The sequence below is a fragment of the Lemur catta genome, chromosome 10, assembly GCF_020740605.2.
Source record: "Lemur catta isolate mLemCat1 chromosome 10, mLemCat1.pri, whole genome shotgun sequence".
Classification (NCBI taxonomy): domain Eukaryota; kingdom Metazoa; phylum Chordata; class Mammalia; order Primates; family Lemuridae; genus Lemur; species Lemur catta.
The window spans coordinates 22,595,763-22,608,818 of NC_059137.1; the positions used below are offsets into that span (position 1 = coordinate 22,595,763).

General features: G+C 38.5%; 1 protein-coding gene across 4 annotated transcripts in view; it reads left to right on the top strand.

Annotated features, from left to right (window-relative positions):
- Positions 1-13,056, top strand: part of ECPAS (Ecm29 proteasome adaptor and scaffold) — a 107,534-nt gene that overhangs the window by 69,700 nt on the left and 24,778 nt on the right. For all 4 annotated transcript variants that reach the window (XM_045563640.1, XM_045563638.1, XM_045563639.1 and 1 more), the window contains 8 exons: positions 395-496; positions 5,490-5,613; positions 7,996-8,141; positions 8,545-8,599; positions 9,371-9,485; positions 10,127-10,195; positions 11,537-11,654; positions 11,966-12,133. In XM_045563640.1, the coding sequence (XP_045419596.1) occupies positions 395-496; positions 5,490-5,613; positions 7,996-8,141; positions 8,545-8,599; positions 9,371-9,485; positions 10,127-10,195; positions 11,537-11,654; positions 11,966-12,133 (897 nt within the window). The remainder of the gene's footprint in view (positions 1-394; positions 497-5,489; positions 5,614-7,995; positions 8,142-8,544; positions 8,600-9,370; positions 9,486-10,126; positions 10,196-11,536; positions 11,655-11,965; positions 12,134-13,056) is intronic.

Here is a 13,056-nt window from a genome sequence, read left to right on the forward strand (position 1 = left end):
GTAACCTGAGGAAATAGAGTCACAGAGAGGGGAAGGAACTTGCCTAAAGTTGCACACCTGTAAAGGCTACTGAAATGGTCGAGATGTGATTTGGTCCCAGATCCTCTGGGCCCAGAAACCCATATTTTTAATCATTATAGTTTCAAAGTTAAGCCTAGTTGTAGGCTTTCTTCTTTCTTCTTTGCAGCTATGGATCCTCAGTGGACTCAGTTTTATGTATTTTTGCCTCCAGTGTCTTATAGACATACTTCTGTGAAATTGGATGCTTTTATGAAGGCTTATGCATTGGTGCATTAGTTAGAGTGCCCTTCCCTGTCATCTCATTTTGGAAACACTGTTCTGTGGTAAAGCTCATATACTTTGTTTAAAAGAAAATAATTCTGTGTTCTTCCAGATGAAAGAACGAGCAATCCAAACACTGGGATATTTTCCAGTTGGGGATGGAGATTTTCCTCACCAGAAGCTCCTCTTGCAAGGTCTGATGGATTCCGTGGAGGTATTTATATTGCTGATTGTCAGTTATTCAAGCAAAGGCATTTTTTAGGTGCAGTTTTGCATGCTGTAAGATTTTTAATTAAACTTTTACTCATTTATTCACCACATACTTAATTTTGAGTGCTAGCTTAGGGCTCATCACTGTGCTAGGCATAGTGTTGACTAAATCACCTATGAAGGAAAGACTTTTTCTCATAATTTTTGAGTAAAGCACAGTGTAGCAGGGGTAGAAGGGGAAGCCTACCCCCCATCAGCCAGATGTAGGGAGTGGGTACTGATATACTAGTTGCTCTCAAGTCTGATGATTTAGCTCTGTCCTCTAGATACCCAGAGTAGTGGAGAAGACCTGCAAGTAGGCAAATACTAACAGCGTGGTAAGTGTCCTAGCATGGCCTGATCTGGCCCCTGCCTAATCTGGCCTTGATTCTTGACAGTCACTCCCATTTTTGTATACCAATCTCTTTGGCCTTCTTTGTTTTGCGCTGAGCTTTTGAAAGCCCCATACTACCTTCTTTCTCCGATTATTGCTGTGCTCCTTGAGAAGCTTTCCCTGACCCTTCAGACTAGGGTAGACTTTAGTTATTTGTGCTGTCATGGCTCTCATTATTTTTCACAGCATTAATCAGCTTCTAATTGCTCACTAGACTGAGGGCAGTGTCTGTTTAGCCCACTGTTATAAAACAAGTGCCCAGTGGTGTGATTGGTAATGGTAGGACCTCAGTAAATATTGGTAGAATAAATAACTGGAATGGAGGGACATTTGCATAGAAGGCAGTAGAATTACAAGGGAGGGTGTATTTCTGCCAGGGAGAGTTGATGCAGGTTTTTTGAAGGAGAGTTTGCTGCTAGCCCTTGAAGGATGGGGAAGGAGGAGGGAAGACAGTTGAGGCTAAGGGCTGAGGCAGCTGAGGGATAGAGCTGATGTTAGAATTCAGGCCTCTGGATTCTTAATTCAGTATTGTTAAAGTGAATTTTTTGGATGATGAATTATACCTATATCAGCTTCTCCCTATATCAGGATGTCACTGACATTGTAACCACTTGGAAATAAACATATGATGTCTGCTTTTTCACTTTTTTTTCTTTTTTAAACCCATGAGAGAGGTGAGTTTCTTCTAGTTTTTTAAAAATAAGTGAAGGCTTCTCTGGATTCTTAACTTGCTTTTGATGCCGTTATTTTTAGAGTTTAGAAATACAGAAATATACAAAAACCTAGAAACATGGAAATAAGGTAGAGAGATTAAACGATAAGAATGAATGAAAATGCGTGAATCAGAGGCAGAATATCTTCACAGTCAACTAGAACAAATTGCTAAAGTTTTTTGTTTCTTTTAACTTGTTTTTATTTTTTAATTGATACATAATAGTTGTACATATTTATGGGGTACTTGTGATATTTTGATACAAGCATATGGTGTATAATGATCAAATCGGTAATGGGGATATTCATCACCTGAAACATTTATCATTTCCTTGTGTTGGAAGCATTCCAAATCTTCTCTTTTAGCTATTTTGAAATATATTATAAATTATTGTTAAATATAGTCACCCTATTCTGCTGCCAAACACTAGAACTTTTTCCTTTTATCTAAGCGTATTTTTGTACCCATTAACCAACCTTCTTCATCCCCTTCCCCCGCACCTCCCCACTGCCCTTCTCAGCCTCTGGTAACCACCATTCTATTCACTATCTCCATGAGACCAATTTTTTTAGCTCCCACTTACGAGTGAGAACATGTGATATTTGTCTTTCTATGCCTGGCTTATTTCAGTTAACATATGTCCTCCAGTTCCATCCATGTTGTCGTAAGTGACAGGATTTCATTCTTTCTATGGTTGAATAGTATTCCATTGTGTATATATATTACATATTTGTATCTATTCATCTGTTAGTGGACACTTAGCTTGATTCCATGTCTTGACGTAGATATTGTGAATAGTGCTGTAATAAACATGGGAGTGTAGGTATCTCTTCAACAAACTTATTTCCTTTCTTTTGGATGTATGTACGCAGCACTGGGATTGCTGGATTATATGGTAGTCCTATTTTTAGTTTTTGAGAAACCTCCATATTGTTTTCCATAGTGTCTTTACAGTTTACATTCCAGCAACTGCATATAAAGCATTCCCCTTTCTTCATATCCTTGCTGATACCTGTTATTTTCTGTCTTTTTGATAATAGCCATTTTAACTGGGGTGAGATGATATCTCCTTGTAGTTTTGATTTGCATTTCTCTGATGATTAGTGATGTTGAACAATTTTTCATATACCTATTGGCCATTTGTATATCTTCTTTGAGAAATGTCTATTTGGACTTTTTGCCCATTTTTAAATTGGATTAATTGCTCTTTTGCTATTGAGTTGTTTGAGTTCCTTCTTTATTCTAGTTGTTGATCCTGTGTCATTTGGATAGTTTGTAAATATTTTCTCCTATTCTACAAGTTGTCTCTTCGTTCTGTTGAATGTTTCCTTTGCTGTGCAGAAGCTTTTTATCTTGATGTAATCCCATTTCTTGAAATTCATTGAGCTGCCTTAGAAGGCTATTTTTAATTCTGTCTGAGAGATTACATATCTGCATCACTCCAGGGCTGGTCACTGGTGCCTAATTTAGTCTGATTGGTTAGGTCATATTTTCTTGAATGTTCTTGATGCTTGTGAGTTTTTGTTGATGTTTGGGTATTGGAGAGTTAGTTAGGTATTTCTTCCAGTCTTCAGTGTCTGGTCTTGTTTGTACTTGTCCTTCTTCAGAGGACCTTTCAAGAATTCAAAGGGAAATTTACTGAGTTCCCTGAGTGTGTGGTCACTACAGCTGTCTCAGCACTAGAAGGCACCCTAAGCCTAGGTATGCTGCAACTCCTACAGACTTTTAGATATCCATCCCCGATGGGCTTAGGGAGGATAAGGAAGAATTTTCTGGGTTCCCAGGCAAAGTCCTTTGCTCTCTTACCTCTCTTTGCCCCAGGAGGAAAGAGTCTCTCCGTGCTGGGCTGCCTGGAGTTGGGGAAGGGGTGATGTGGACATTTCTGTGGCCTCCACAGTTGGTACTGTGCTGCTTGGTTGTACTCAAAGTCTATGGCCCTCAGGGCCAGCACAGTCCTGTGGTTCACCCAAGGCTTGCAGCAGCTACTGCTGGATTGCCACTGATGTTTATGCAAGGCAGGAGGCCACTTTAGTTAGCAGGTGGTAAAGCTGGTGGGACTCCGGTTTATCCCACTTGTAGCAGTGGATTCCTCTCTGGAAGTGGTAACATGCTCCCTCTTTGGACAGTGGTAACATTTTGCCTTGTGCTGTGTCCCACTGTGACAGTGTGGCACTGAGTTCCAGTGCAAAATCCCACACTCACTTTACTCTCCCTCCCCCAAGCACAGATTCTCTCTGGGCTGTGCTGCCTTGGATTGGGGGAGGGGTAGTGTAGGCAATGTGTCTTTCCTACCCCATTCTTGTTATTATGCTAAAACCATGTTCTTGTTGTTATACTAAAATGAGGTACTGTGATCTCTCACCTGATTTTTTAGTTCTTGTGAGGATGCTTTCTTTTGTGGATATGTTTGGTGTTTCTGTAGGGGAGAGGGTGGTGATCGCTGGAGGGTTCTGCTTGGCCATCTTGCTCCGCCTCCTTCTCCCTCTTTTTATGGAAAAAACAATCTATGTGCCTGTTCTTATTTCATTTATTTGACTCCCTGACCCCCCTCTTTATTTCTGGAATGTTTAAAGCAAAGTCTAAATATCCATAAATGTAGTTATGGAGTTTTGTTTTTATTTTTAATGCCAACTATGTTGTGATTACCTATAGGAAATATAGGCAAAACAGGCACATAACATGAACCCGTAATAAGGATCCTTTGTGTTGGAATGCCTTTTCTCAGCCTGAAGTTGCCAAGAGAAGTTTTTGACCAGGGAAGCTGTAGTACTAAAGCCTTTAAATCCTTTTTCCTCAGACTGGGAAGCATGTGGTATTAACACTTGACACCTCGTCAAGTCTAGAGCATTTAATTGATTGAGCACAGGAATGTCAAACTGTATGCTTTTGTAGAGTCACTATTCCCATATCCCTCATATGCTGTCTGTTCTTCATTATTTTCTCATTCCTCCTATTCTTAGATTTCTTCCAATTCACAGTAAACAAAAATATCGAAGGAAAGTAAGCAGGCAGGTCCAGTTCCAGGGTGGGTCAGTGACTCATACTTGTGAAGCATGTCAAAATTTCTAAATCAAGTTTTAAAACATTTGAGTTTGTACTATATAAAATATTTTAATGTCTGACTTTTGAGACAATTTCAAATTTATAGTCAAGTTGTAAGAATAGTATAAAGAACTCCTATATATGCTTTATCCAGATTTATCAAATTTTAATGTTTTACATTTGCTTTATTATTCTCTATATTTTTCCTGAACTATCTGCAAGTAACTTGGAGATATCATGTAATTTAAGAGTGCAAAGAGTTAAATAGATGTAAATAAATTTTAGTAAATTATAATAGCTAATATTGGGTAGTTACTACATTCAGGCATATTGTATGTAAGTTTTATGTACATTGACCTCATTTAATTTTCAGCCTGGTGATTTGAGTGATGGTATTATGTTGATTTTATGAAGTTGTTGAGGTTCAGAGAAGTTTAAATAAGGGTATGTAGCTGGTGAGAGACAGAATTAGAATTTACACTGAGATCTGTGTGTTTTTAAAGACAGGATGCCATGTCTTCCTAGGAGAACCATATTGTGCTTCCATAGATTAAAAATCACTGCTTAGTGGTTCTCTACTGAGGGTAAGGAGGGCAGCACAGACTTGGAAAAAGATCTTCAAGTCATTCTTGCATTCTCCATTCCCTTACCCTACCCCACTGTTGAACCATTGAGTTAGCTGAAAGCAAGCTGAGCAAAAAAGTGAAAACAAAATGTGCTCAGAAACAAGCTATTAAGCAGCCTTTTTGTAGAAATGGATGTTTTTGGGAAATGTTTTCATATTCATGGCTTTTGCTTCCTTCATTGTAGGCCAAGCAGATAGAACTTCAGTTCACTATTGGTGAAGCCATTACCAGTGCTGCAATAGGAACTAGTTCCGTGGCTGCCCGAGATGCCTGGCTAGTGACTGAAGAAGAATATACTCCTCCTGCTGGTACCAAATATTTGGCTAATTGATTTACAATTATCAAGTAACCTTTTTCTATTCTCTTTATCATACTTGAAGCAAAAAAAAACCCCAAAACTAAACGTTCTTCTTTTTCAAATATTTATATCTGTCCTATCAATTTGGTTCAGTCAAGAAAAATAATTGACTAAAGAAGAGAGAACGTGAAATTAATGAGAACTTTTCTTGTGCGTTGGCAAACAAGCAGAGGAGTTAGCTTTGGATACCTTCAAGCTTGTGCTCTTCTCATGATGATTGTTGTATTTAGCCAGTTTCAGAATTTGAGGTATAGCAGTTTCCAAATTGTGTGTCCCCTAATCCTTTAGTACATAATTAAACTTCAGTATCTTCTGCTGGTGTTCAGATGCACGGGCTTTTAGGACTACATAGTTGAAGGCGCATGTGGTTTCTGACTATATGTTACAGATATTATGATTTCAAATATGTTGTGCTTTAATTTGAATTTGGAATTGAAAATATATTTCAGTATTTGAACCAGAATTTTAAAAAATCTTTAAAACAAAAGGAAAAATCTCCAAGTTTTTATATTGTATCTTCCCAGTTGAGGAATTAAGAAATTAGTGTTCTCATGGTAACGATTCCATTGTGAATTGTATTCCATCATGAATACATTAATTTAGTTATTGCACTTAGTGTTATAGTTAACATTTCATTCTGCAATAATGTGTTCACTTATTTAATTAGCCACCGTAAAGAGATTTAAAGGAAATAGAAAAACACACTTTTGCTTGCACTCTAATCAGGAGAACTGTGGATTAATGGAAGCTGAATTAGAGTCAGTTGTTTGAGGCTTTTCTTTGAACACCTATGAAGCAAGGCAAGGAGAAATTTGCATAGAAGGAAGAAGATACTCAAGGCGCAGGGTGTTGTTAACAAGAAGACAACCAAACCCTGCAGTAGAAACTGTCAGGTTCATGTGAGAGGTGATAATGGAGGCTGGATGGAGTGAGGGCTCACACAGAGGAGTGGATTTTCTATGGGAGGCATGTTTCTGAGTCTGTGGGTTTTTACATAGTGACTTATGCAAATAAAGGTTAATAGAGAGGTATCTATGCCAGTCTTTATACTTCTGGACTTCTCTGTGTTGCCTCAGAGTCTTGGAAGACTGAGTCCTGTGTGGTTTTACTCATTCAAAAGAATCTCAAATTGTCCATTAAATGGTGAGGTTCTCCTGTTTTTGTCTGTTTAGGGAAAGGAAAGCAAAATATTGATGAATGTTTAACCTGAATTTTGATCATATGTGTTCTATATGTCATTCTCATCTGAGTGCTACTCAGCTTTTTGGATGTTCTTTTTTGTTCTAGTTTGTTCTAGCCAATTAGGGCCTGGGTCTTAGGCATCTTCATATCTCTAGCATGTAATGCTTGGCACAATGTGGGAATCTAATAAGGGCTTGTTAATTTGGTAATTGTAGTCGACCAGATAGCAGAACTACAGGTGGCTAGAGTTGTGGTTAGGAGAAAATAAAAGAAGGGGTTCTGCCTGATTCTGAGAACTAGGGTAATGGGGTTAGTTAGTGAGGAGCTGTGAAGGGGTGACAGGTGTGGGGAAGTCAGCTGTGTCATATCCTGCTAACAGGTCAATTAAGATGAGGGTTGAGAAATGATAGTTGGATTTAGCGACAGGAAGGAAATTGTTGACTTTTATGAGTAATTTTTGTGGAGGAGAAAAGTTAAAAGGCTGATTTGGAGTGGGCTCAAGAAAACTTAAAAGTTTGGCCATGAGTACAGACAACTATTTTGAAGGTTTTTAATGTAAAGCCGTGCTTCTTGACTGGAGGAGCGAGATTTTTGCCCCACAGGGGACATTTGGTAATGTGTGGACACTGGGGAGAGTGGGTGCCACTGGTCTCCAGTGGGTGGAAGTGATGGGTGCTGCCAGACAGCCCTGCAGGGTACAGGACAGCTCTGCACAGCAGACAGTTATCCAGCCAAGAATGGCAGTAGCGTTGACGATGAGAAACTCTGAAGTAATAAAGGAAGGGAGAAAAACTATGGTAGCTGAAGAAAGTGAAGTCAAAAGAGGTTTGTTTGTTAGTTTTTAGATGGAAGATGATAAGGATCTAGTAGAAAAAGAAAAATTGCAGAGACTAGAGACAGTGGGGATGATTTTTCATTCTGGGGAACTAAAGTTACCTGAGTACCTTTGACAGGTTATTTAGCTTTTACTGGGTTCTATAGTGAACCATTATTGATTTCCTGCAGCAACTTATTTAAGAACCTTAGTCATTGGGATTTTGGCATGTTACAGGATTGTTGTATTGAGTCAATGGTGATTTAAATTTAATCTTTTCAGGAAACTATATTGAATTATTTTTATTGTTTCTTATTTTTCTTTGCTTTTCCCCAGGAGCCAAAGTGAATGATGTGGTTCCATGGGTGTTGGATGTGATTTTAAATAAGCATATCGTCAGCCCCAACCCACACGTGAGGCAAGCAGCCTGCATCTGGCTCCTTTCGCTTGTGAGGAAACTAAGTACGCACAAAGAAGTGAAGGTAAGCCATGTTAGAAACCACACTTTTTATAAGTGAAAAGTAGGTAGGAAAGCATATGAAGGTGAGAGTCGTTAACCAATAGCAGATATTTTGAACATGAAGGGGTGAAGGATGATGGCTTGATATATATTGGCTGTGAGATGATTCCAAACTTGAAGGTACAAAGTCAGAATTGCTAAGGATGGAGAGGCTCAGACTGAGGCACAGGTCAGCTTACGTGTGTTAAGAGTGCCTGTTAGTGGTAGAACTTCAGGTAATTTGGACCACTTGTAAAGCTGAGAGCACAACACCATTTGTGACTGCCTTGAATCATAAGACTTTAAGAGTCTGACACCCTGAGAGCGAGATTCTTTTCCAAAGAGGGAGAGTTTCGGTATTCTAATGGCCTCTTTTCTTCTTTCAGTCTCATCTAAAAGAAATTCAAAGTGCGTTTGTTTCAGTTTTGTCAGAAAATGATGGTACGTTGTTGACAAATATTTGATTTCTAAACTTTATTAAACTTGTATTTTAAATGTCAAAAAGTCTAGATTAGTGAAAATAAAACTCTTTGAGCTATATGATTAGAAAAATTAAACCTTGTTTATTAATGTTAAGGGTTATGTTAGTGGCTAAAGAAACAAACAATTTCTGGTTAGGGTACAGGAAACTCGAATTCTTATTTATAAATTAGAACATGTTCTTCACCTTTGTATTTAAAATGGAGCTGAGGCCTTCTTTAACATTAATGTCTCTGCTAAGTAATAGCTTTTTTCTATGTCTGATTACTTTTCCTCTCCGATTTAAGCTAGGAGACAGTGAATGTATATATGTTAGACATTGAAATAGTAGCTTTGTTTCCTAACTTGTCTTATATTGACTTTTCATTTTTGAAAAATTAGGTGTGGGTATATTGAAATCCTGTGAGGCTGTTTTATCTCTGTGTATGACTTACAGTCCATGGGTATTCTGTCACTGCACTATTCAGGGATACTGTATAGATCCATCAGTGTTGTCTTGGTTTGTGAATTGGCTCTTCTGTGAATGTAGTTCTCATTTACAGTGACTTGTATGGTGTTGTGTTCACTGAGATGATTTAGTATGTTTCTAACAAAATAAGCAGATTGATTCTGTTTTTATATCTTTGATGTATCACTTTAGGTTAATGTTAACACAACTTTTAAAAAATTTTGAATTGCTAGCCAGTAGACAGATTTTCATTAAAGTATTATAATTTTGTCTTTTTTTTGTAGAGCTTAGCCAAGATGTTGCCTCAAAAGGCCTTGGGTTGGTTTATGAACTAGGCAATGAACAAGATCAACAAGAATTGGTTTCTACACTTGTTGAAACACTTATGACTGGCAAAAGGTATAGTGAACTTGAAAATTTTAGATTTGAACATACAGGGCAAGTATAAGCATATACTGAGAATGTGCTATGGAAGAAGGAAAATTTAGCTTTCCGTTTTTCTATTTATTATGCCTTTTTAAAATTGCAAGTCAGTGACTATTGTGCTGTGGATAGGAGTTTATTATCCCAGTGTATACTGTTCACTTTAGAAAGATGCCAGTAGGTCACACTTTGAAAGTTGAATGGTCCCAGAACAATTAATGCATTGGATTAGAAATATACCATAAATACTGTTGGCTAAATGAAAATTAAGATGTGGAGAAGCTTCCGTATCCTAATCTGTGAAAAGTATGTGAGGGGAAATCATTCTTATAATTGGTTGTTTGCTGCTTTATGTTGCCTTCCTTGTAGGAAGGATAGTTTTTCATGTGTGACATTTAATTCAGTGTAACTTTATATGGGATGTCTTTTACATCTATTAATTTGTTCATTCTAGATCTTACTTTATAAAATTCCCAGGCTGATGGAAAAGAATAGTTGCACAGTAGACATTTGATAGGCAGTTCAGTTTTGTCAATTTGCAAATGAATTGTATCCATTAGTTGAATGCCGATATGAAAATTTTGAGGCTAATTTAAATTCTTGGTTTTTTGGCTTAGAGTTAAACATGAAGTTTCTGGAGAGACAGTGGTATTTCAAGGGGGAACCCTTGGAAAAACACCAGATGGGTAAGTATGCCAAATCCATCGATCGGATACTGTAAACATCTTTAAATATGTGCATGTATGTGTGTGTGTGTATGTATATGTATATTTTAAGCCTGGTAAATAGAGCAGTCATGAAGTCTTAGGAAATGTATATTGGTAGAAGAAGAAAACTTCTATGGAAAAAGGCTTAGATTTGAAAAAAGTCTTAGACTGAGTTTCCTGGGAAACAAACTCTGAGATGGAGATTTGTATGCTGGAAATTTATTGAGGAGTGTCTCTGGATCACCCTTGTGGGGAGTGGGGAAGCAGGGTAGGGCCAGTGACTAAGGGAGAGGCAGAACTGCTGCCGTCACTTTAGTGGATCCTGACCTCTCAAGGAACTCTGAGCTGGCAGGGGATAGCCCCTGAGTTTTGTCTTGCTTTAAGCATGGAGCTGGGCCTTTATGTCCCCCCCACAACCTCCCCAGTGACTAGCTGTTGGTGGCGGCTGCTGCATGGGAGGCTATGACCCTGGGCTCTGAGGACAGTTGTGGGAGATTGGGCTGAGAGCCGTCAGCTTGCAGACAGCTGAGTCTTGGGGGGTACCTGGAAACATAGCTTGGCACCCACCCCTAGTTTTTTGGTAGGAGCAACTCTGCATCTTAGAGTCCACTAATTTAGCATTTTAAATTAATTCTTTGAGCTTTATTTTATCATTATTCCATTGTGGTTACATTGTTGCATTTCCTCTAAGAATCATCAGGTTGGTGGTGCGGTGGTGTCTGGCAGAGCCCTGCTTCAGTGTTGTCTATAGTTTGTTCTGTCCTTGACTTCCCATAGCTCACTGATTTCACATCAAAGTTTCCATTCCACTGACTCTTCTTGTACACTCTTGAGTTTTTAACAAAGTTCTCATTTGTCACAGAGTAACACAAAATGATATTTGAGCAAATATTGTTTGTTCAGAGGAAAGTTAACAGGACTCAAAGAAGTTATCAGAATTAGTCCCTAGAAAAGACTCAGGGAAGACAGATGTCTTCAAATGGCTTTTTTGTGATTATGAGAGATTTGTGCACAGTGAAGAATTATTGAGTTGCCTTCCAGGGTGGTGAGGGCTCTACTGCATGGGAATTGTAGGTGCATTTAGGTTGTTTACCAGTAGCAGTGTAAAGGGGCTTAGGAATTGTTGGTAATTGAATTAGATGACTTTTTATATTCTTCTCAACCTGGTTTTCTGCCTTTCTGGTGACGAGATAACTCAGTATTAGAAATTGAGTGAAAATGTAATTTAAAATGTCCTAGTAATATTGATGATGTGATTTTTATTAGGCTGGAGATAGAGAAATATATTATTGCATCCTTTTTTTTTTCTTTGTTTCCAAGCCAGGGCCTTTCTACTTACAAGGAGCTTTGTTCTTTGGCAAGTGATCTTAGTCAGCCAGATCTGGTGTATAAATTTATGAATTTAGCTAACCATCATGCAATGTGGAACTCTAGGAAGGTAAGTTACTGTCACTGGACAGTTTTTATTTTTTACTTCCTTGCAAACCAAACATACTGCATTGACAGACAGACAGACAGTGGCAAATGATACGCAGTGCATTTTGTAAAAGTCTGTGCCTGATTAGAGAGTAATAAGCCACCACATGGCAACTATTATTGATCGGTAAAGCTGGGACACCCGATAAATCACTCTGTGTTTAGGGACAAGTTTGGGGGGGAGAATTTTGTGATTCTCTCATATTTAATATGTTAATATTTTACTACGACACATGCATGTGAGTCACTTCATCTTCTTGTTATTATCTTTAGGGTGCTGCTTTTGGTTTTAATGTAATTGCTACCAGAGCTGGAGAACAGCTGGCTCCTTTTCTGCCTCAGCTAGTTCCTCGACTTTATCGTTATCAGTTTGATCCCAACCTTGGCATTCGACAGGCCATGACAAGTATTTGGAATGCATTGGTCACTGATAAATCCACGGCAAGTATCTGTGAACTCATGTGTTCGGAAAATGCTGTAGCTTGTCTAAGGTCATGCACAGGATTTAAATCCAGTGCTCATCTTCCTTTTTACATTGTGTACTTATTTGTGTAAACAAATAACTCCTTTTATTCCATGCTTTCTTCCTTCTACCGTCTTTCGTAGTAGTAAAGATGCTATGGTAACATTTATGGAAATCTCCAAAGTGGAAACAGTCTGAATGTCCATAGGGTGGGTGGTTAAGGAAATGGTAGCACATTCACACAAATGGAATACTAAATGCTGATAGGTGCTATTGATGCAATGAACAGTGGGTCATAGTCCCACCTCCAAGGAATTCATTTTGTTAGGGAGACAGATAAAGAAGCAGGCAGTTACTGTATTGTTTTCTCTCTTGGTTCCCTATCATTTGGCTGTTCATCATGCTCTGTCCCACTTGTAGATATTAAGATTTCTCAGGGCTTGCCTCTGAGTACCTTTGCAGTCAGCTGTCTGTGTAGCAGTTCCAGGGCATATGAATGTCATCTTTATTGTGATAGTTCCCAGTCTTACACTTCTGGTCCAGATGTGTCTTGGGCTCCAGACTTGCATATGTAACTGCCTGCTTGACATCCTCACTTGGATGTTGTTTCAAGAGACCATAAACTTAAGATGTCCAGAACAGAACTTAAAAAACAACCATCTCCTTCTGTTCTCCTCACTCTTTACCCTTTTACCCAAGCCAGAAGGCTTGTTGTCATCTTTGATTTTTGTCTCCATTTCAGCATTACCCCCAATTGAATTCAGTAGCACGTTCTGTTGATTTTGCTTCTAAAGTATTTCATGAATGGACTCTCTTCTTCCTTTATTCTTTCCCGATGAGCAGGTCATTGTCATCTTTCTCCTCTTTCTTCTTCTCTTTGCCTTCCCTCATTTAATTATCT